Source organism: Epinephelus lanceolatus, chromosome 22 (genome assembly GCF_041903045.1).
Source record: "Epinephelus lanceolatus isolate andai-2023 chromosome 22, ASM4190304v1, whole genome shotgun sequence".
Taxonomy (NCBI): Eukaryota; Metazoa; Chordata; class Actinopteri; order Perciformes; family Serranidae; genus Epinephelus; species Epinephelus lanceolatus.
Genome location: NC_135755.1, coordinates 9,658,776 through 9,682,139, shown reverse-complemented (window position 1 = coordinate 9,682,139; position 23,364 = coordinate 9,658,776). Strand labels below are relative to the sequence as shown.

Below are 23,364 nucleotides of genomic sequence, written 5' to 3'. Positions count from 1 at the left end.
AGCCGAATTTTGTGACGTTGCCTTTGTTAAATGTTGCTGTTGTCGCTGGCTTCATATGAGAAGAGGAGAAGTCTGCTAGCTGCTAGGTTAATTTATACAATGTAAAATGCCATAGGCTTGTTCTAAAAACATTAGCATGTTGTATTTGGGGGGAAAATGTGTCCAGATAAAGACAAGTGTTTGTCTGTGAATGCTGCGAGTTATAATGAAGCTGATTTGTGTACTTGTGTTTGAAACTGTTTCTATTAAGCCATGTTTAATGTGTGTTTAATGTGTGTTTTGAATCAACTAAACTTTACAGCACTTCACCGCTGACTAGTGTTTTGGAGGTGTAACTGTTTCATATTTTCAAACAGGGGAATAAAATCCCTGTCTTTGCATTTTATTTTGATCACACTCCGTTTTTATAAAACTTCTTGTGACATCTCACATGTGGCTTTGACTTGTAGTTGAAAACGTGTAGCCCATTTTGTAGAAGATACCGAGACATATATCATGTATCGCCAGTCAGCCTGTAAATACCAAGATATGAATTTTTGTCCATATCGCCCAGCAGAGAAGAAGAGACTTGATGATCCCTAGAATTAGGTAGAAAAGAGTAGATATATTGGTATCAGTTATCGGCCAAATGAGTTGTTAGATATCGTCAAAACAACCATCTTTCCAGCGGTGAAATACTTCTGTAAGCGGCCGGTAGGGGCTGCAAGTCTTCAAGAAAAATACGCAGCAAACGCTAACGTTTCGGCCTTGGTCATGGTTTAAAAATTGACATGATTTGGTCTCATTTGAACCGAAGCATCTACAGAATAAATCTGTATTCCTTATGAACCACTAAAGTTATAGTCTGATATAAGCTTACATTTACTGGTAGAGCTGCAATAATGAAGTCATATGTTCAAGCATAAGGATTCTAATGTTCCATCCAACTCATAGTGACTTTCCCGGGACCAAGACTCTTCAAAGGGATAAACAGGTTGGCAGCGAGAGTTCGAGGGGTGTGTCATAGTGTGTTCTCCAGCAGCAGCAGCGTGCAGGTCGAGGCCGGCTGCAGCATTCCTCCCTAACAGTAGAATAACTCTGAGATGTGACAGGAGCAGGACTGATCAGTCAGCTAACTCCCTCAGGTTACAAACATTCACATAAAGCCATGTGTTTCTCTGTGGATATTTTTATATTGTATTTTTGTTTACCGCTACGCACAGCCAGAGAAATTAAACTAACCAGATTTCACTCAGTACTAAGTTTGGATAGTCACCAAAAAATATGCAGTTTGGAGATGAGTTTAAATTCCTGTGGAGTTATCAGCATTTATTTACACCTGTCTATTTTAAACATCAAATATTTAGCAGAGGATTGGAAATATCCAGAATATCAGGAGCATCAATAATCAGTCAGAGGATTTGTGTTCCTCTGTTTTCATCCTCCCCTCTTTGAGTCTAACTCTGCTCCTCAGTTCTCGTTCCAGCAGCAATTATCCTGAGACTCGCATTACGGTTCACATAAACACAGAGGAGCAGTTTGAGGGCAGAGACGCTGGTGATCACAGGGCAGTTGTGGTTATAAAAACAAGAGTGATGAAAGAGTGACATCGCTGAGAGATTAGAAAGATGGACAGCCCATGACGGAGCGGTTCTCAGCAGTATCCCTGCAACAGGAGAAGACCAGTCTGTGTCTAGAACAGCACTTACGCAGCAAAACTGCAAACAAGTGTACGAAACGGATGCAGTTAGGTAAATATGAAGCACAGTTTCACAAGATGCACTGTATATTAATCTATTATTTTGACCAAAATTAATTAAAAGAAATCTTTGTGGAGCTGCAAAACATATTTGAGCCTTATAGTGAAGGCAACATGGCCTATTAAGTCTAAATTAGCCGACTAATGGTCTAAATAAGCATTTATTAATGTGTTTTACCACAAGGTGGCGACTGTGCAGGGCACTTTTTATAATTAATTGGTGTTTTAACTTTGCAGAGCTGGCAGTGAAAACAAACAAATCTGCCCACGCACTGGTAAACACTTTATTTTACTTTTTTGGGTTGGGTATCCATAGCTAGCCAGCTCGGGAGACTTCAGACTAGCCACTGCCGTTGAGGTTCTGCAAAATTTCGAGGAAAAGGTGCCAGGAAGTAGATTTTAGATAGTATTTTACGATCTACTTTTGTCTAAATGAGTGATAGGATGTTCAATTTTTGACATTTCTCCAGTATGAAGCTAGGGCTGACCTGCCTGCAACCTGTGAGCACGCACTATATCAAATAACAGGGCGCTCAGACAGCGTCAAACAACGTCAAAATACGTCCACTAAAAGTGCATTTTTTTTCACACAGATAGGCTCGGAGAAATGAACATCTCTTCAATTTCAATGAGCTCTGCGTCCGTGTTCATTCAAAGTTAAAAGAATCAAAAGTAAAACAGTCTTGGTTTGTCTTTCCACTGTTCCAACACTCACCGACTGTGGTTTAGAAATTAACCCGCAGGGCCGTTTCATAGTCCACGCAAAGGCATGCAGACGCGAACGCATTGTGACGCATTGAGACGCATTGAGACGCATTGGCCGCCATCTTGCGTCTCAAAATGTGTCGTCCATTTTTTGATACACGATGCAGCAACGCGTGTAATACCATGCATTGCCAGCGGGGGTGATAATGCAAGTGACGTACTTGAAATTAACCACTTTTTGTTATTCACAGAAGAAGCAGGTATGAAATATGGTGGGTGAGGAGGAAAAACTTTGCGAACTCGTACGGGCACACCCCCATTTATATGACAGTTCTAGTGCCATCTTCATCTCTGCTGCAGTTCAGAGGACAGACATACCACCTTCTAGGCCTATCCTAGTCTCGCTCACCAGACCTTTCTCAAGAAAAGAAAGGTCTGGCTGCGCCGACTCTCACTTTAAGATTGGAGAAAAATCGCCCCGACTTTTTTTTATTTCTTTCAACCAATCACAATCGTTCTGGGTGGTGCCACAGCAACGGTGCGCTTGCAAAAATATTGCCGGGGGGTAACAGGTTTTGGTGTAACACGCCCACAAAAATATCGCCTACAGGACGCTAGGGCTGTCAAAATTGCTCAAAAATGATATTCGAATATTCCTTCTAAAAATAACTCATAGGTTTGAACCATTCGAATTTTTTTTTTTCGCATTATGTCCACAAGAGGGCAAACTAATACAAGGAAACATACTTGTATATGTAGTAATACAAGGAAACATAACTACTTGTAGGTATTTTTATTTCAACATAAACGTCTTTGAAAACATATCTACACATTAAAACACATAAAACAATTATCTATAACATTACTTTAGAAACGACCGCGGACCTCTCGCTTGCCCCCCCTCTCTGACCCGTCAGGCCACACCGGTCACAGAAGCGCTGCGAAGAGCCTCGAAGCGCCTCGAAGCGAAGTCAGTTTCCTTTCAGCGCCCATGTTAACCGATTGTGTCATCCTCCACACTGGCTGCACTGTGCTGCGCAGCTCCGTGGCCGGCTCTGGTCTATTTTCTGCGCGAGCCGCGAGCGAATGTGTCAAGCCGGGTGATGGAGACAACAGCTGGGAGCGGAAACGCTTGTCAACCAGCATGGAGAAATGCGCGTCTGATGTGAATGGAAGTGCTCCGGCTCGTGCGAGAATTTCGGTGCGCTGTGCTTGGCAGCACCTCCGCGGGCGGTGTGGCCTTATGCAGTGCTTTCAGTGCAGCGGCCCAGGCCAACAGCCACTCGCAAAGAGGACAGCTGCGGTGGTGTTTTTTTTCTCTCCACAATCGAATATCAATTTTCACGTTCGAAGGTCCAATTTTTTTTCAAATTCGAATTTAGAATATTCGTTGACAGCCCTACAGGATGCGAACCATGGCAGAAAAATGGCTACATCCCCACAAGATCGAACACCGCAAAAGTTAGTAAAGGACGTGTTGAAGGTTGAAAACTGCTACACAACCGGGGGTGGTAGGGCGGGACTTCAGCAGGTGTCTCGTTCCGCCCAACGAGAGGCTGATCTATGCAGTGAACTTCCGCCCACTCAGACTAGGCCTATCCTTACGTTTTGCGTGACTTTTTTGCCGCCGCCGATTCAAAAGTAGCATCAGAATGCACGCCATTTTGATCTGAATATCACCCGGTCTGACACCCATAATGTACCGGTGACTCTGCTACCCCCTATTGCGCGAGCGATGTATTGCATTTCAAGTGTCGCCCGCGTTGCTTGTGTTCAATGTGTTGACTATGAAAGGAAATGCGTTGCTGGCGTCGCGTGCGTCGACTATGAAACGGCCCTTAATTTCCCCAATGAAATGTGAAAATATGCTGGCTCTATACACACTAAAATTCTGTTTGTTCTGGTTAAACAAAAATGATCTTACTATCTAACATAAAGGTCTGTTTCTGTAGGGATCCTTTCCATGATGTTGTCAGACACGTATAATAATCTGCAACATTTTTTAGTGGATGCACATTGACAGTGCTCGGTTGCCCTTGGGGATTACACTGTGGCCTGTTTCCCAGCTGCCAGCTGCAGCGCTCTCACTCAACACTGGACCAGTTTCAAAAATATTTGTTCCCTTCAGTCACTTACACACAAAAACATGGGATAATAGAGTTGAGGTTGAAAATGCCCAAAGTTACCCTTTAAGCTGTACTTGTTATTGTTGGAATGACAAACATGAACTTGAACACATGAAAAAATAACTGGTTGCAGCTTCTTTAATGTAAGTTTTTTTAATGTTTTCTTCTGTTACATGTTGGAAGTAAGAGAGTAAAGCAGTTGTTCTTAATTCAGAGAATGAAAAATAGAACAATCGAGCAAAAAACAAGACAAAACAATAAAAATATCAAGGCAGAAAATCAAAAATCATAATTGTATGAATGCAGAAATGTGTGAGTTTGTGCTGTAAGAATGTTTGTGTGTTTATGGGATGTTGCAGTGACTTGAACTCAGTGTGTGCTGCTTCACAAATAGCTGAATATGTCACAACCGCCCATGTTTCTTATCTGTGTTTGTGTGAGCTCATTCCAAGGTGTGCTGTTTGTGACGTCGCCTAATCAGTCGACCACAGTCGTGTTGCTGCAAGCAGCGAGAAGCCCTGTCAATAGCTATACAGCTCTCCCTCTGTGTGTGTGTGTGTGTGTGTGTGTGTGTGTGTGTGTGTGAGAGAGCTCCACCCTGTGTTTAACAGCATGCAGCTGGAGAGTTTCTTCAGATTTAGCCATCAATGACAGGGGACCTGTGTGTGTGTGTATGTGTGGTTTTTGTACTATATGGCCATGGAAAATGCTTGTTTCTGATTGGCGTTCGGGTGCTCATTTACAGACGTTCCACAGGACAGTTATACTACAGTTTAAATCAGTGCACAAGGTTTATTAAACTGGAGGTAACCATAGCAACAATACTGAGGCTGGCTCCATCAGCTGGTGAAAGTACGCCAACCATGAGTTAAACTGAGGAAAAATAAACGCAGTCTGTGTTTATTCCCCTTGTGGCCATGACATAAACATCAGAAAATAGTAGACCGGCTGAGGGATCATTTTTGATGTTGTGGTAGTCGTCTTTTCTCTACGTCAGCAGGGATGGCAACGTCAGACGGTCAGTCCAACACATTCATTCACATCTGATGTGGATGCCCCCCTTGATCTTTCTTCAGCCATCCACTGACTCCTGCTCAGTGGGCTTTAACCCTGTCCCAGTCGTTGCTGTGACTGGTTTTGGTCTGGTGTAGTCCGTTTCTAGTGTTCATTCATGCAATGTTCCTCACATCTGTCACACGTGGTGTCAGTCACTATGTTTGCATGCACAAAATTCAAACTTCGCGAGGGTTGTCCCTTGTCACCGATCCTGTTTGTGAGATTCACGGACAGGATCGGAAGGGGTCCGGTATGGGGACCTCAGAATTGCATCTCTGCTTTTTGTAGACGATGTGGTTCTGTTGGCTTCAGCACACCGTGACCGCCAGCATGCACTGGGGCGGTTTGCAGCCGAGTCAGCACACTCCAAGTCTGAGGCCATGGTTCTCTGCCGGAAACCGGGGGATTGACCCCACTGGGTTGGGAGAGAGTTACTGCCCCAAGCGAGGGAGTTCAAGTATCTCGGGGTCTTGTTCACGAGTGAGGGTAGAATGGATAGGCAGTTTGGTGCGGCTTCAGGAGTGATGTGAGCGCTGCACCGGACCGTCGTGGTGAAGAGGGAGCTGAGCCGGAAGGCAAAGCTTTCGATTTACTTGTCCATCTACGTCCCAACCCTCATCTATTGTCATGAGCTCTGGGTAGTGACCGAAAGAATGAGATCATGGGGTGTCTGGGCTCTGCCTTAGAGATAGGGTAAGGAGCTTGGACATCCGGAGGGAGCTCGGAGTAGAGCCGCTGCTCCTTCGCGTCGAAAGGGGTCAGTTGAGGTGGTTCGGGCATCTGATCAGGATGCCTCCTGGAAGCCTCCTGTTGGAGCTGTTTCAGGCACGTCCCACTGGTAGGAGGCCCCCGGGCAGACCCAGAACCCAACCCAGATCATCTGGCCTGGAAACACCTTGAGGTCCCCCAGTAGAAACTGCAAAGCATTGCTGGGGAGAGGGACGTCTGGGGTGCTTTGCTTGGCCTGCTGCTTTCCCGCTGACTGAATGGCAGCACCCATGTTAGAAGTGTTGTCTGTTACATTATTGTGCTGCATTTTGCAGGAGGTTCCTTCCATGTTAAAAAAAATCCCAAATAAGCCCAGATGTTTGATTTAAACTCCAGTGGGGCATATCTGATTTCTTTCTGTGGTGCCTCCATCTTTGTTTTGATGAACTTCCTGCCAAGTGCAGCTGACTGAGACCTCTGTTCAGTCTACAATGAGGCACTCTAAATCTCCTACCAGGGGGCAGCAGCTCGTGGTAGATATAATTGGGGTTCAGCCACATAGATTAATGATAACGAATGATAATATAAATACCTCTAACAGGATTATGATTTTGATGTCGGCCATGTTGCAGAGCTCTGGGTGAAATAATCTCACATATCAGACATTTAGCATGGCCCTTGTAATTCTGCAGGGAGTAACTTGCCACAACCTTGTTACAGCCCACACACACACACACACACACACACACACACCCTGCTGAGTCATCAGTCTGTAGCTGGGAAGACACACCAACACACACACACATTAATTCATGCACACTCAGGGGTTGGTGTGCTCGTCTTAAGTGGGTTAAGATCCTATTTAGCCAGCTGTCGAGCACACACACACACACACACACACACACACGCAGGCAGCTGTTTACAATGATGTCATAACTCAGAGCAGCTTTCTTGAGCCTCTTCGTGTCCCTGCTTTCGAACTTTTAGTTCCCCAGATCTGTCCAGCCAGCCGCCATCTTTTCCTCGTGTTCCTTCTCTGCAGTGATCCTGCCAATTCAGCTTTGAGCAGTGTTAAAGAAAGTGATGCAGAAATGTTAGGGACTGTTTGTTATTTAAAAAGGGGGAGGTGGTTGTGCAAAAAAAGGGAGTTGTGTCAAAAGACTTTTTTAGGCACTAGAGAGGGACTTATGGTTTTCATTTTGGCTGAGGCAAGGGGCGACAAATTTAAATGGTTGTATTTTGTTTTTCTTTTACTGTTGATTTTTATCTAAATCAAAATTACACCATATGTATAGCCAGAAACTATAATAAAAGAAATAATTGTTGGATTTTCAAATTTCCGACAGTCCTTGGTAGGGCTGGCCCCTAGTAGTTGACCGAACAGTTGTCAGCAAGAATTCATTGGTTGCTTAGTCGCAGAAAAAAAAACCCAACAAGTGTAAAACTCTATTAGGAGGAATCAGGTTAATTTCCTGGGCTGGTACCTGCGGTTATTCCACAGGCTAGTTAATAACATGTCGGGCAGGAAATCCAAAGTGTGGGATCATTTTGAGAAGGTGAAGGACGAACCCAAGGTGATATGTAAACTCATCTTCATTGGTCGACTACAAACATGACGTATCATCTGAAACATGGAAGTAGCTTTATTTTACGATATTAATATTACCATATTAATATCCTAAACATGCGGGCAATGAGTCGACTAATGCCCCTAAATGACGACTGTTGGTGGACTAGGAAAATTCTTTGTCAGGGATAGATCTAGTTCTTGGACACATCATGTGTGACGAACACTTCTGTCAGAAAAAATAAAAATCTTGAAAAAAAAAACAGGCATGCGCAGCAAGAGCGAAACACCAAGGCGTTTTTCAACTCCAGGTTTTCGTCTTTAATTTTTTACTTTTAACTCTGAAACATCAAAGAGTAAGTTAAGCACTGGCGCTATTAGGTCTGCTTTGAATGAACCCTGGTCCGCTTCCACGGATAGTTCAGTTCGCTTGAAGTGGTATGAACACTATTCAAACTCTGGTGCGCACCAAACGAGCCAACCCTGGTCCACTTGAAAACTCGGGGTCTCAGTTCACTTGTAAGTGAACCCTGGTGCGGTTTGCTTACAGTGGGAAATGCAAACGGACTATCCAGCGAACACAAGAGAGGAAGCGAACCAAAGAGAGGAAGTGAACCAAAGAGAGGAAGTGACGTAGAGCGCAGTGCATTTTGGTGTTTGGTGTTTTTGTGGTGACCAAGCCGGCTGAAGGGGATGGATACCCGTTTTCGGTCCTGGCCAATCGATGAGCTGGGTTTTCTTCTTCCTCATGCTTTTTTTCTTCCTGGTCAGTGGTTGTTTTAGGCAATACCGCCCCCAAACAAACAGCTGTTGCAACTCCGTGACGTTATCCAGGCAGTTTAGTGCAGTGTGAAAGTGAACCGAACCAAATGAAGGTGTCAAATTATTGGGCATTCCTTGCCCAGTCGAACCGAGTCCCCCGAACTATCCTGGTGTGATTGCGGCCTAATTTATAGGGGAGGGAAGGTCATGCATTTTCGGCCAGTCACTCTGGGAGGCTCACGGAAAAATATTTGTAGCTTTGGGGATGATCAAACAAAAAGTCACACCCCAGCTACCCCTCTCCTCTGATAAATAAAGAGCAGTCCCTTACTTGGTACGACCTTGTAATATTGCCTTTGTGACTTTTTGTGAAAAGCAAACAGAGAAAAATTAAACTAAATAAGCAATTTTTTGTGTCAGATTTTTTTTGTTTATCCACAGAAACAGACACGTCCTATCTTTGTGCAACATTAGACACGTACTGTAGTGACATGTACAGATGAGCAGAGAAGTCGAGCATGCTCATCCTCACCTCTCTGTGGCGGAAGGTACCAGGCACTGCGGGAGTGAAACCAGCCACTGCTAACACACACATGCTCAGCTCAACTCGTACACACTGTCAGGAAACAGCTATTGTTTGGAGACTTCACAGGAGAATGCGTCTCTGCTGCTGCTGCTTATGATGTCGTAGTAGGACTGTAACTTTGATCCAAGTATTGATAAAACTAATTTGGATTATAGTTTGAACCATAACTAACAGCTGGCACGTTATTGCTCTGTTTCCTGATTGATAAGCTCCCTCTTATCATTTAGACAAAGTATAAGTATAATTATAAGTGGACATCCTCATTCATTCACTTATTTATGATATCAGTTCTGTGTTTATTTTATAAGCTATTGACTTTACGGTGTTTGTCGAGGGCAGAGGTTGTACAGACGATGACCCTTTGTGAACATACAAGCAACCACACAAGTATTCTTGTAGTTCAGTGTGTGTGTGTGTGTGTGTGTGTGTCTAAAGAAAGCCCTCTGTGGCGTCAGACCTGCTCTCTATTGTACAAGTCGGGCATTTCCTGGTCAACAGGAGGAAGGGTGGGGGGGATTCAAGACATACACAGGTGTGTGTGTGTTTGTGTGTGCTGTTATTAGAAGGGAAATAACACAGGAAGGACTGTGATCACTATTACATAGAGCACTCATACACAAAAATACCCACTGTTTTTTTTTCTACATCTGTGCACACATGAGATCAGTTAAATGACTTGTTTGAAAGGAGACATATTTTATTACCATGTTTAACTTCAGCTTAGTGGTAACGTCATGGTGTTTTCACCAACAGACAGACATGCCATGCAACAGTTTTTATGCCTTGGTGCTGGCGATAGCTGTGGCCGGAAGCATTATGTTTTTCGGGTTGTCCATGTGTCTGTCCGTCCTTCTCATCCTTGTGAACGTGATAACTCAAGAAGGCCTTGAGGCTTTCTTCAAATTTGGCACAAACGTCCACTTGGACTCAGCGATGAATGGATAAGGTTTTGGTGGTCATAGATCAAAGGTCAATATCACCATGACCTCATCTGTCTCATTCTTGTGAACGTGATATCTAAACAACACCTAGAGAGAATTCTTCAGATTTGACACAAACGTCCGCTTGGACTCAGCGATGAACAGATTAGGTTTTGGTGGTCATAGATCAAAGGTCAATATCACCATGACCTCGTCTGTCTCATTCTTGTGAACGTGGTATCTAAACAACGCCTAGAAAAAATTTCTTCAAATTTGGATCAAACGTCCACTTGGACTCAGCGATGAACGGATAAGGTTTTGGTGGTCATAGATCAAAGGTCAATATCACCATGACCTCGTCTGTCTCATTCTTGTGAATGTGATATCTAAACAACGCCTAGAGAGAATTTATTATTCAGATTTGACACAAACATCCACTTGGACTCAAGGATAAATGATATAGTGAATATTTTGGGGTATTTTTGCACCAAACAAGACAGTTAGCTATAAGATGTCACCCTTTGGCTGTGGGGAATTATTTGTTTCTCGTCATTTTCTGTCAGTTAATACACCAGACTGACAGTTGGTTGAGAAAATAATTGTCAGATTAATTTATAATGGAATAATACTGTTTAGCTGCAGCTCCAGTACATATTAGATCATGTTGCCCATCTCAATATGTCAACATGTGACCACTGCACAATAAAACCAGCACGCTTTACTCTTAACTGGCACACTTGTAGTCTGAAAAAGAGCTGAAAGTGCAGATTGATTTTCACTGCATGCGATCAGCGCTTGTTTGCTCCTGTCTCACTCTCAGCAACTCTTTAACTCAGTGTTTTTATAACTCTGCTTTTAGTCGGGTGACAGCAGCACTTTGTTGGACCGCCTCGAGGCAGGAAAAGTCCTGATGAAGCCTCTCGCTGTGACTGTTGTGTTGGTGTCCTAAAGCCTGCTGGAGGCTGAAACACACACACACAAAAACAGCCCCAGAAGAGGACAGTTGTTGGTTCAAATTTCGGAGAAGGATATGCAAATATCTGTAATGCTCCCTCCAGATGTCCAAGCTCCTTACCTTATCTCTAAGGCTGAGCCCAGCCACCCCACAGAGGAAACTCATTTCGGCTGCTTGTATCTGCAATCTCATTCTTTTGGTCACTACCCAGAGCTCATGACAATAGGTGAGGGTTGGGACGTAGATGGACCAGGAAATTGAAAGCTTTGCCTTTGGGCTCAGCTCCCTCTTCACCACGACAGTCTGGCGCATCCACATTACTACACCAAACCTTTCAATCCATCTCACGCTCCATTCTACCCTCACTGGTGAGCAAGGCCCCAAGATACTTAAACTCCTTCGCTTGAGGAAGTAAGTCTCTCTCAATCCAGATCGGACAGTCCACCATTTTCCGGCAGAGAACCATGTTCTATTATTGTATGCAGTATAGAATTGGGACACAATATTTCCCTTGTTGTTGACATGCTCTTATGCAAAGCATTAAAGTGGAAACTAGCCTACTGCCCAAAATAAAAGCGGATGGTAGTTGGTAGCAGCTCCCAGCAGTGACTGTGTGGAGGAATAGAGCAGAGTGATGCTGAAGAACAATACAATAATGCCCCCTAATGGACACATCATATAGGTGCATCCATTCCACAGCTGGATCCTCCCACCACATCTCTGTCTCCTGTTCTTCCCTCCTCCTCCTTTTCTCTTTTACTTGCAGAGCATTTAAGTTTTATAAGTAATTACTGGCTTTTGTGTCTTCTGAGATGTTTCGAATATCCAACAAGGTTGCTTGTAACGCATAGAAATGTGGATAAATTTGGACTTTTAATGTTTCACTTGACGGCACGTTGAAGTCTTCAGGCCATGTAGAAGTGAAGCAGTTCTTTCTAAACATTTAGCAAAGCATCACTGTTGTGTTTTAAAAAGTTTTCTTGCGCAGAAAAGCAAATATTTGGTGGTTTCGCTGTATTATCAAAAAATCCAGGAGGAAAAAAGCAGCTAGCAAGGGTTAAAATAGTCAAAAGTCATCTTAGACTTTGACCTTTCTCACCTGCTGTCTTCTCTTTGTTTTGTCCAGGTCGGTGTACGATGGTCGGGAACATGGCCTCTTCATGGAGAAGCTGGACGCACGCATCAGAAACCACGACCGAGAGATCGAGAAGATGTGTAACCATCACTTCCAGGGGTTCGTCGACTCCATCACAGAGCTGCTCAAAGTGCGAGGGGAGGCGCAGAAACTGAAGGTAAGGAGGGACGGGGATGGTGGAGATAAACACATGGACATAAATGCAGAGACTTGTTACAATATCAAGGGAATTGTGGAGGTTTTAATTTAATATTTAAGGACAAACTGAAGGTAAAAACAGATGACTTTGATTCTTTATAGTTTTCTCTCGTGTTCTCGTTGTTTTTGTCTCCCAGAGTCAGGTGACTGAGACCAACAGGCGTCTTCAGGATGATGGCAAAGAGGTAAGTTTCACAGATCTCTGTTCTGTCCAATCACGACTTGTTTCTGGAGAATTCTTAACTAATGCTGCTCTCTCTGCGTCCTCTTTTCAGATCATAACCTCTATGGAGGAGCTGCAGCAGTGCCGAGTGCAGCAGAGGAACATCGCTACCACCATAGACAAACTGACACACTGTCTGCCAGGTAACACAAACTAAATATGAGCATGAGATGCACAGTGTAATATCTTACTCACCACAACTACAGAGGCTATCAGCTTCATTTGAAACAGACTACGTTATAAATGGGCCGTTATTTATTATTTCCTCTGTATTTTTATCCGCTCCCATTTGCCTTGATAAAGTTAATGCATTACAGCATCATTTCAACTTCAACACTTCCTGTATCTGTTTCAAATTAAAAGCCCCTCATAACTTCGGTTGAGAGAATCCCTTCATTTTCTAAACAGGCTTTTATTGTGAAACATTTGCAGGAACTTGCTGTGGAGGATTCAGTGACTTGCGTGTTTGCGTACAGCACTTTAGATATATTTCCTGTCACCTGGTGGCACTTTTTACGTTACTACCATAACATTTCGGCTGAGACATGAACAGACACAGTGACTGGAATAACAGTAAAAGTAATAAAAATGGGACAAGAATAACCTGATGCCATCACACACATCGTGAAAGACGAATGGGGATGACACAATGACCGTCGGAACAGACAAAAATGTTGTGTAGTGTGAGCCAGGCTTTACAGACTGTACAGCAACTTAGCACAGACTGCCAGACACCACTCTGGGTCAATAGGATCCTGCCGGTTGTTGCAAGTTTGCATCACTGCTGGTATCAGTAGTTTTGATGCGAAACATTTTCAGATGAGTATTCTACATTTTTGTGTTGTTTGTTGCATCCCCAGTTCATAAAGGCCTTTACTCCTACTATACTAGAGATGCACCGATCCTTTTCGGTTTTGATACTGATCCCGATGCTGTGGCTTTGAGTATCAGCCGATACCCGATACAGATCCGATACCATGGTTGACCTAAACAGCTATATAACTTTACATGTAGAACAGAAAAGACTAGAGGCATCAGGCATTGATGACTACACACTTCTTTCCTACGATAAAATGAAACAAGATGAAACAGATTAATGAAATGATTAACTATTTATTGAACAAAAATAAACAGTTGACCTATGGCTAAGCCACGCCCCCCTCCACTCACTCGGACAAACTATCAACATTCAGTGACCGGCGCTATGGCAGGTGTCACAGTACACGGCATTTCACAGGAGGCAATTGATGATCTTTGGAGACGTAACAATCAGATGTCATTGAGAAGTAACCAAAAGGGTCTAAACTACGCATTGGAGGGATATATTCATCATTTTATTGTTGAGAAGGTCGATAAAAAGCTTAAATTACAAGCCATAATTTACAGGTCACAGTGTACACTTGTGAACCGCATCTGGTTGCCGTCACCATCAAAGACAACAAGTTAAAGTGCCACTGAAGTTAAGGTTTTTGGCTCAGAATATGAGAAAAGGATAACGGCCTTTTTACCATCTTTACCAAGAGTGTCTCTCCGTTAGTTTGGTGCTACAGTATTTACACTGAATCATTCAGCATAACGTTTGCCAACCTTTGTTATCTCTGCGATTACAGATGAGTTAATGAAGCTAAGCTCCAGAAGTTAACGTTAGCTTAACTAGAGCCCTTTGGACAACAGCTAACAATGATGTACGATCACCAAAGTACAAAACTAGAACAAAATAGGCTAATGAACTCCCAGCGAACAAGGTGACATGATGAACAACGCAGCTAGGAGCTAACGTTAGGCTAACTTTAGCTAACGTTAGCTAGAGATGTTAAAGATAACTTTATATGTTGCCTCAAACACAATGTTGACTTACCTTAGAACAGATGTAGACATCATTGTTAATCTTATTCACGTTGAGTTGATGTTGTGGTCTAACGTTACCACACAACTTTATCCAGAGGAGACACTTTTCTCGGTTGAGATGTGGTTTAGGAAAATGTAAAAAATCGGAGTTGCATGTACCCCATGCACACCGTTTGACCATTTTTAAACTTCATATCTCAGAAAAAGCTCATAAAACTGAACAAAACTGACTTTCTGTAATGCATTTCAATGGACGTCCAGGCAGAGAATGTCCGAGTGTATGGGAATGGCTATACGCACTGTGACTGGCTCATCACGTTTGAGGGCGGGGCTTAGCCATAGGTCAATTGTGCAACAGCAGTGTGAAATACCTCCACACAGCAGATTGTCTCCTCCGCTCCATGACGTATAATGTAGCTCGCGTTACAACAGATTTAAAGGGAAAGGATCGCCTCAGGTGTAGGTTGCATTTTCCGATACCCGATCTATTTTGATGATATCGGGGCTGATATTCGATCCAGATATCGGATCGGTGCATCCCTAACTCCTACTGGGTCGCCCCTGTTCTTAAATGAAATTAACTGTCGTTTGCTTCCTCTCTCGTTGCTTATTCCAGTCCTGGAGATGTACAGCAGACTTCAGGAGCAGATGAGGGCCAAAAGGTATGTCATTGATTCAGTTTTTTGAGTTACATCTTAATTTTCAATGCACATCTTTTAGTTTGAGTGTCAAAATTGTAGGTACCGTAAAACTGCAATTAAAAGCCTAGTCCCAATTAATTGCCAGTCCCTTTTACTAGCCCAGTGTACTACGTTACCTTTTAGTCCGCAAGTCTTAGTGACAGCAAGCAACAGGCTTAATAGGATATGTAGTATTAATAGAGAGCCACGAAAAGTTTAAGAGTATTGTCCTGAGATGTCACAGACATCTGATTAATATATACTGATGCTTAAACATGCTTTCCATTAAGCATCTCTTTTTGAAATGCATTTGAATAGTAATAGTAAATGGTGCACTTTGACCACTAGATGGAGCCAGAGCGCTTGAAATAGGGACCGCAGTCACTTCACTCTGTCTTTTTCCCTCCCTGCCCTCTGCCTGACCTGCAGACAGGAGTCTGGTTCGTCATAAATTTGTCGTTTGTTTGTGTGTTTTTCTACTTCTCTGTGTCCTGCGGCTGCTGGGCTCGCAGAGAGCAGCGAGAGGTCAGCCAACAGTGACTGCTCCTTGAGAAAGAGATGCGGTGGAGTGAAGTGGAGTGAAGTGTTTGGGGGATATTGTAATGCCAAAGATCCCTGAGGCGTATCTGAGTGTATTTCTATCTGTGTATGTGTGTGTTTGTGTTTCTACTTGTCTTTAGTCATGCATCTGATAGCCAGGACATTGTTTGATTGCTGTGTGTCTGTTTGGTGTTTCTTCCCGTAACCAGGAACTCAGGTTTAATCATCTGCACAAACCTACAAAGCTACTGTAGTTGTGAAAGGTCGGGGAGGCTGGCATTACACTCCAAACTAAGCAAATCTGGCACTGGTCAAGTTTGATATTCACCTGAAGTTTAAATCAGGTTCATAAGAAATCAGTTGACTGTATGACTGAATACGTGTGTGTGTGTGTGTGTGTGTGTTTGTGTGTGTGTTAGGTACTACCCGGCACTGCGGACGTTGGAGCAGCTGGAGCTCACGTGTCTTCCCAGAGCGGGTCAGTACCGGTTCTGCGCCATCATGGCAGAAAACATCCCCAAACTGAGGACACAGATTCGGGACACGGCCATGACGCAGCTGAGAGACTTCCTGGAGAGCATCCGGAAACACTCTGACAAGATCGGGGAGACCGCCATCAAGCAGGTACACCAATATGCATGACAGCATGTATAGGTAAAAGAGTACTTTACCGATTTAGCATTTCAGACTTGTGATAAGCAGTTCAAAAAAGGATCAGAATCTGAGCAGAAGAACCTAAGTTATTGTGTTTTCTTAAATTTTTTTATTCTATGCATTTTTTTAAATACTTTACTGTCCCATGGGGAAATTTGGCAGCTCTGCTCTCTGCTACGTTCACATTTCTGACTATAGACTATTTTTCTTTGTGTCATGCTGCCTCAGAATAGCAATGTTCCAGGGATGCACCTGACCACACCTCAACTTAGGACCCCGGGCTCACAGATGGGTGCAAGCACACTTGCTTCTTACACAACGTGGGTGCTAGTCGTGAAAATCACAACTGCGATGGTCTGAAACTAACAGTGACAGTTGCGCTGCGCCGGATGTAATGGGTTGTACACATGCTGCGTTTTTTTGCGCCCTTAAAATTCATTGTTTTCAATGCAGACACGCGGCAGGGGCGCTCAAATGCCAGATTGATGCCAGAGCGGTGTGCACTCGTTCGTCCATTTTTCGGGGTGCGATTGCTGTGCTCTGAGATAAAGCAAGTTCAACCTTTGGAACGCAGCAGCGCGCACCGCATGTCATGTGATGAGGAGCAACCAGTCACAGCTGCCAGATATCTTTCCCTTCTTCCGTAAATGTCAGTCGTTGATAAATATGGAAAAGTTGATCATTAAATCAGCATCAGTAGATCATTAGATAGTTGCTACCAGTGTGTACCAACATCAATGCACTTGTGTGTGTGTGTGTGTGTGTGTGTGTGTGTTTGCTGATAAGGACTTTACAGTGTTACAAGCTTCTCTATCTGTCCTCATACCACAATTGTTTTTTGTTCTCCATCATGTCTTTCTCTGTTAATCAGAAACAGCTTCTGTGTGTGTGTGTGTGTGTGTGTGTGTGTGTGTGTCGCTCTGTGGTTCCACTGCCAGTAAACAAGCATGTAGGCGCTGCAGGAGATGCCGTGGCTTGTCAGTGAACATACACACACAAACACACACACACACACACATAGACCCTGCTTTTCAGCACTTACCTAATTGTTTTTCTGTTTTCCAAGGCCAAGGAAGTTATATACGAGTGTGTCTGTTTGTGTGTCTTGTGTTCTCTTGCGGTATCCTCAGCTCAAAGTAAGGCCTCCATGTTTATTTGTGTACCTCCATTATTTGGGGAATGTTGTTCCATGGGACTTCAGGATGAAGGGGTGGGATGGGAATGAGGAAGGAGCAGTCGACGACAGACAGATGAGCGGATGGAGACTCGGAGAAAAGTAGCTGCCAGCCTGTCGTGTCAAACATTCTAATCCCGACTTCCTCTGTTAATAATTGTAGATTTTGACGTTAAGCGAGTAGCTGAAACGTCCCCAGTTCAAAATTTGTCAAGGAACTCTGTTGCACTTTATTTTTTGTTTTTCCCCTGTGTCCTTCCTGCAGGGTTTAAGTCGGGGCAGCTGTGGCTCAGGAGGTAGAGCAAGATGTCCACTAATCACGGACTCCCAGCTCCTCCTGTCCACACGTCCAAGTGTCCTCGAGCAAGAACATTGGACTTCAAATTACTCCTCATGGTTAAACTATCACCTTGCATGGTAGCTCACTGCCATCATTGTGTGAACGGGTGCATGAGGGGCAAATTGTAAAGCACTTTGGTTGAGAAGTGCCGCTATTGCAGCCATTTGCCATTCTAAATTATTTCATTTGCACCACAGCAGGCCCCTTGTTAGGACTCTGTAGGCTCCAACTACTATGCAACATAATAGCATTGAGTCAGTGACCGTTGATAAACCGAGTCAGCCCACTTTAGATGCATTTCCTGTAAACTTGTCACATGGGTTTTGGCAGCCCCAACCCTTCTAGACATTTTGAAATAGCATTCCAGACATGTCCCTGTTTTTGCAACATACTCTCGCGAGATCTGGCGACAACTGATGTGATCTTGTGCTCAGTTGATATCAGACATTAAGCTAGCGGATAAAATGAGCGGCAAAATAAGGAACACACATTAAATCTGTACTGGTTACAGTGTTTTGTTGTGTTGAATCTGATTTAATCTATGGTCAAGATGTTGACTACATTTCCAGACAAAGTGAGGGGATGCAGCGGAGAGAAGACCACGCCCGCGTAGGAGACCGAAAGGGTATACTATGTCGTTCAACTGGCGCAGCTTTCAGTGGGGTGTCTTAAATTGTAGCGTGTCTTTGAGTTCATGGTTTATGTTAAGCTAACGTTAGCTCGCTTTAAACATTGCCCTAGGCAGGCTGCAAGATGTATCTGAACGATTAGTAGCCTCAACTACTTTCCAAAGTTTTACTAACTACAATTAAGCATGATGATTAATAGCAGATTGTCAAACTGTCCTTGACTTATTCTTAAATAAGCCTTGAACCGACCATCATCCACATGGACCTCCATCCTGTGTCCAACCCACTGTTAGGGAGCAGCCTCAATTGGAGCCAAAGCAAGTGCCCTCGGCTCCACCTGTCCATTTTTAATGCAGATTTTAAGGTACAGATCTGTGAGTTTACTTCACACTAAATGACTTGAAACTATGGATTCTGTGGTTGCCTAGCAACAATAAAGTAAAAAAACGCAGGAAGCTGCAAAAAGTGCCCTGTCTGATCGGGGCAGTGTGATGTGCCTTGCGTTTTTGCAACTTGAAGGACGTGCTCTGTCCGATCATGAGTTCAGTCGACTCCACAGTCTTGATCAAGTATAGCTCCTGGACATTAACTGAAGAGCTTGCCCCTGTGTATGACTGGATGAACCTGTTGTCATTTCTAGAGACAACTAACAAAATAAAGTAAAAAAGTGACATGAAATAATCAAGTTATACAAATGAACATGATTAATAATTTGGATTAGTACACCTGGGTGGCCATGTGGTGAGATGAGGCCGCTCTTTAAGTAGAAATGCAGTTGCCTACCTGTTCTCTGTGGCATGTCATGAAAGGCAGAAGATTGTAGAGTCCAATGACTGCAGATTTGATGTACTTATTTTGTCCTTTAGGTGTCACTAGAGGATTATTTCTCGCTCCTAATCCAAACCATTGCTGCTTCTGGTTGACCAGTGATAAAGGTCCTCTTGCAAGCACCACATGCAGAAGCTTCACTACAGAGTATGAGGGGTCACTAGATAGTTTGAGGAGTGTGAAAGTGATTTGAGTCATTCACTGTCACCAGATCTCACCTGTGAGATGTTAGGCAGCGTTCTCCATCGACATCATCAAACCAAATGATCGGATATCTTTTAGAAGTAGTTCCTTAAACTTTGAGACTCAATGACAAGGTGCATTGAGGATGTGGTGAGCCAACACCTTTCGAAGACCCTTTTTTCTGTTAATTTGCCACCCATCTCATGGTTAAAACCTTTGTTTGAACCCCAAGCAAGAAGGTCATAATGATCAAACTGAAACTCTGATGGCAGAATCTGTCATGTGAGTCATAGTCATCGAAAAGTCCAGTGAAGGCGAAGGAAGTGGTCTTCAGCTGAGCCTCTTACGCAGCACAAGCACTCCCCACGTATCACGCCACATCCACACACTGTGAACCCTTCAGTGACCCTTGGGTGGGGGGTCCTGGGACCGCAGTTTGAGAATCACAGGCGTAGAAAATCCACTTGCAGTCGCTGAAGAAGCTAACCGCTAACTCCTCTAACCACTAATTACAAGGGAGATTATGGAAACCCCAGCGGTCCAGCAGTCCTGATACTGATACTGGGATTATGTTGTAGTATCAAATGTTTGGCTCAGAGCACTCATGCTCAATCAGAAGCCTCGCAAGTGTGTTTATGTGTGTGTGTGTATGTGAACCATGTGGACGGACAAATGAGGAGTTCATCTTCTTTCCTTCCTTTCTTTTGTCCCTCCTTACCCCTGTTTGCTTCTTTTTTTTCAGTCTCTCCATCTCTTTCTCTCTCAGACAGTGTGTCTCTCTGGTGTGCTCTGTTCCAAATTAGCTCTAACTCTCTGTACCCGGCCGTCGTTACAGCTCCCTCGACCGAGGATGTGAAAATAAATAGATCTGGGGAAAGAGGAGGAGGAGGGGATGGAGGGAGGAGACGGAGGAGAGCACAGGGCTTACAATGGAGCTATTGTCTGCTGCCACATGCCCATAGAAGAGGAAGAGGAGCGAGGGAGGAAGATGGGTGGAGAAGAAGAGGGCGAAGAGGAGGAGAATGGAGGGTTGAGAGAGGGGAAAGCAGGGAAAGAGGAAGAGATTGGGGAAGAAGGGTACAACAGGAAAAGGAGGTGTAAAGGGAAGAGGAAGATGGAGGAAATGAGGGATAGAGAGAGATAAGATAGATAAGGAGGTAGAGGGTGAGAGGATGGAGAGGAGAAAGGAGTGGACAAAAGAGGAGAGGATGAGGAGATAAAGAAAAGGAGGATAATAGATGAAGAGGAGGACGTTGTTGGAAGTAAAGGGAAAGGGGGAAGATGGGCGAGAACAAGGGAAAGAAGGTGACTGGACAAACATTCGATATTCGACATTGTTTCAGGTACTCAGATTTGAGGATTTGCTTCTTTTCTTGTGCCCTGCTCGTATCATACCGGTATTACCAGGGGAACTCATGTGATTTAAGGCATTTTCATATTTGGTACAATTGATTCGTACCATGCCAGAGAAAGATCCACCCTCCTCCATTCCACCACTGGTCAGCTTTCACATTAGAAGAGTTGTTTAAGACCAGAGCACACTTGCATCATCATCCTCCTGACATTTGTGCAGGTTGTCTCTGTAGAAACCATGTCAATCGCAAGATCCAAAGCCAATGCAACTGAGTCGACCTTCGCATTATGGCTACTACTGTTTATGATGTCAAGAACGACCCTCTCACCCGCCCTCCTGCAATCACCCATGAGAGAATAAAGGCCTTTGCACACTGAGTCCGTTTTTTCATCCAAAATTGTGGCAACTTTCGACCGTGATGAAAATTTTAAGAACGGTTTAGAGGTTCGATTTTCTGCGTTTTCTGCATCAGTCAGAAACATTTAGATACATTTGACCAAGAATCATTGAAGAACATGTGGCGTTGGGACACAGATGAACAGGGCGCACAGAATCATTTCACAACTCAGATAGCTCACTTTCAACAAGTCAGATAGTCATATTCAGGTGGATGATGATGAAGAGGAGGAGGATGTGTACTTCACACAGGACCCTTCATGCAGCTGTGGTGCCAAATGATAGACAGGAAGGGAGTGGTGGCAGCCAGATAGGTGACTCCAGAGGAGAGAGGCAAAGGAGGAAATGGGTCTTCATTTTGTCAGGTATTGCAAATTTTTGCACCGAACAGAACAATACAATGCATCAGAATCAGTGTGCGGGGGGGGGGTGTTGATGGATTAGAACAAACGGATGCAGTGTGCAAAGGCCTGAAAATTGCAGCATACTGTTCTCAAAGACTGATTTTGGAGAAGACCAGGGACGCTGAGAAATGCCTTTGCAACTCTACTCACTGACTGCAACTCACATAGCAGTTGGAAGAGCTGGTTTTCACACCTGATATGAACCATGGCTCAGTACACGTGGACTGTACACATGACCACCTATTCAGTTGGATTCGAGTATGGATTGACCTACCGTGCCCACAGTGTCATCTATCAAATGAACTGGACTTTGGGGTGTACTGACTTTGGTGTACTTAGATCCGGCCCAAGTCCCTAATGTGAAAGCCTTAAAAAAAATAACCCTTCCATGTCTGTGTTTTGCACGGCACATGAGCGAAGTCTGTATTTTACTCAACAAAGTCTGTATTCTAGTCTCCCTGAGCCACACTGGGCCCAACCTGACCCGCCGGTTTGGGCTGGGCTGTAAGCTCTTAATATTCCCCCAGGCTTGATTTAGGCCTGGTTATTACTGGTTGTGTGGGCTGTGTTGGCTGGTAGTGTTTGCTTGGAGTGGTGATGCACTTGGACACCGAGATACATCGAAGAACCACGGAACCTGTTGGGCACGAAACACAGAACCAGTGACAGACAAGAAATTACAGAAGTAAGAGAAGACGGAGAAGTGGTGTCTAGAAACACGTCAGCCCTCAGCTTGTAGTAAATGTTTTAATATTAAAAATGTACATTTTGTACAGTAGAAATTGGAGTTTTTAATTGGGGCTCAGGCCTAAAACTGCTGCTGGGAGTCAGGCCAGGTTGGGCTTGGAACGATACAAGTTTGTGTGAAGTTTGGCCCAATCAAAGCTCTAATCCACTTCCTGAATGACAAGCGAGTTGCAGCCCTGTAGCACTGTTGCAGTGGCCAATCAGCTACGTGCAGATGCCCATTCTTGGAATAACCTTACAATGGGGTATTCTGTATTTATGTCTCTGCACTGGCAATAGCCATGGCCGAAAGCATTATATTTTTGGGTTGTCCAACCCTTTGTCTGCCCGTCCATTCGTCCGTCCCATTTTTGTGAACGTGATACCTCAAGAACGCCTTGAGGGATGTTTTTTTTTTTTTTTTTTTACAAAAAACGATTTAGTTTTTGGTGGTCAAAGGTCAAGTTCACTGTGACCTTGTTTGTCTCATTCTTGTGAACGCGATATCTCAAGAATGCCTTGAGGGAATTTCTTCAAATTTAGCACAAATATTCACATGAACTCAAAATGAAATAGTAGATTTTAGTGGTCAAAGGTCAAGGTCACTGTGACCTCACACCCATGTCGTTCTCATGAACGCATTATCTTAAGAACAGCTTGGGGGAATTTTTTCAAATATGACACAAATGTTCACTTGGACTTAGCAATGAGCTGATTGGATTTAGATGGTCAAGGGTCAATATGTGCGTTTACATGGAGCCATGTATTTGTTTTGCATTCGGGTTGGAAGCCCTACCCGAATAGAAATGCTCCTTGTAAACACCTCAACCCGAATGAAAACAGCCAACCCGAAAGAAAATCTAATCGGGTGCACAGGGGTGGAATATTCTTTTTCAGAACCCAAATGGAAGAATTTTTCTGTCTTGTAT

At 43.9% G+C, this 23,364-nt stretch overlaps 1 protein-coding gene across 2 annotated transcripts in view; it reads left to right on the top strand.

The window, feature by feature from the left end:
* Window positions 1-23,364, top strand: part of exoc6b (exocyst complex component 6B) — a 160,758-nt gene that overhangs the window by 3,371 nt on the left and 134,023 nt on the right. For both annotated transcript variants that reach the window (XM_033609791.2, XM_033609793.2), the window contains exons 2-6: window positions 12,250-12,415; window positions 12,594-12,641; window positions 12,732-12,822; window positions 15,144-15,189; window positions 16,167-16,371. In XM_033609791.2, coding sequence (XP_033465682.2) covers window positions 12,250-12,415; window positions 12,594-12,641; window positions 12,732-12,822; window positions 15,144-15,189; window positions 16,167-16,371 — 556 coding nt within the window. The remainder of the gene's footprint in view (window positions 1-12,249; window positions 12,416-12,593; window positions 12,642-12,731; window positions 12,823-15,143; window positions 15,190-16,166; window positions 16,372-23,364) is intronic.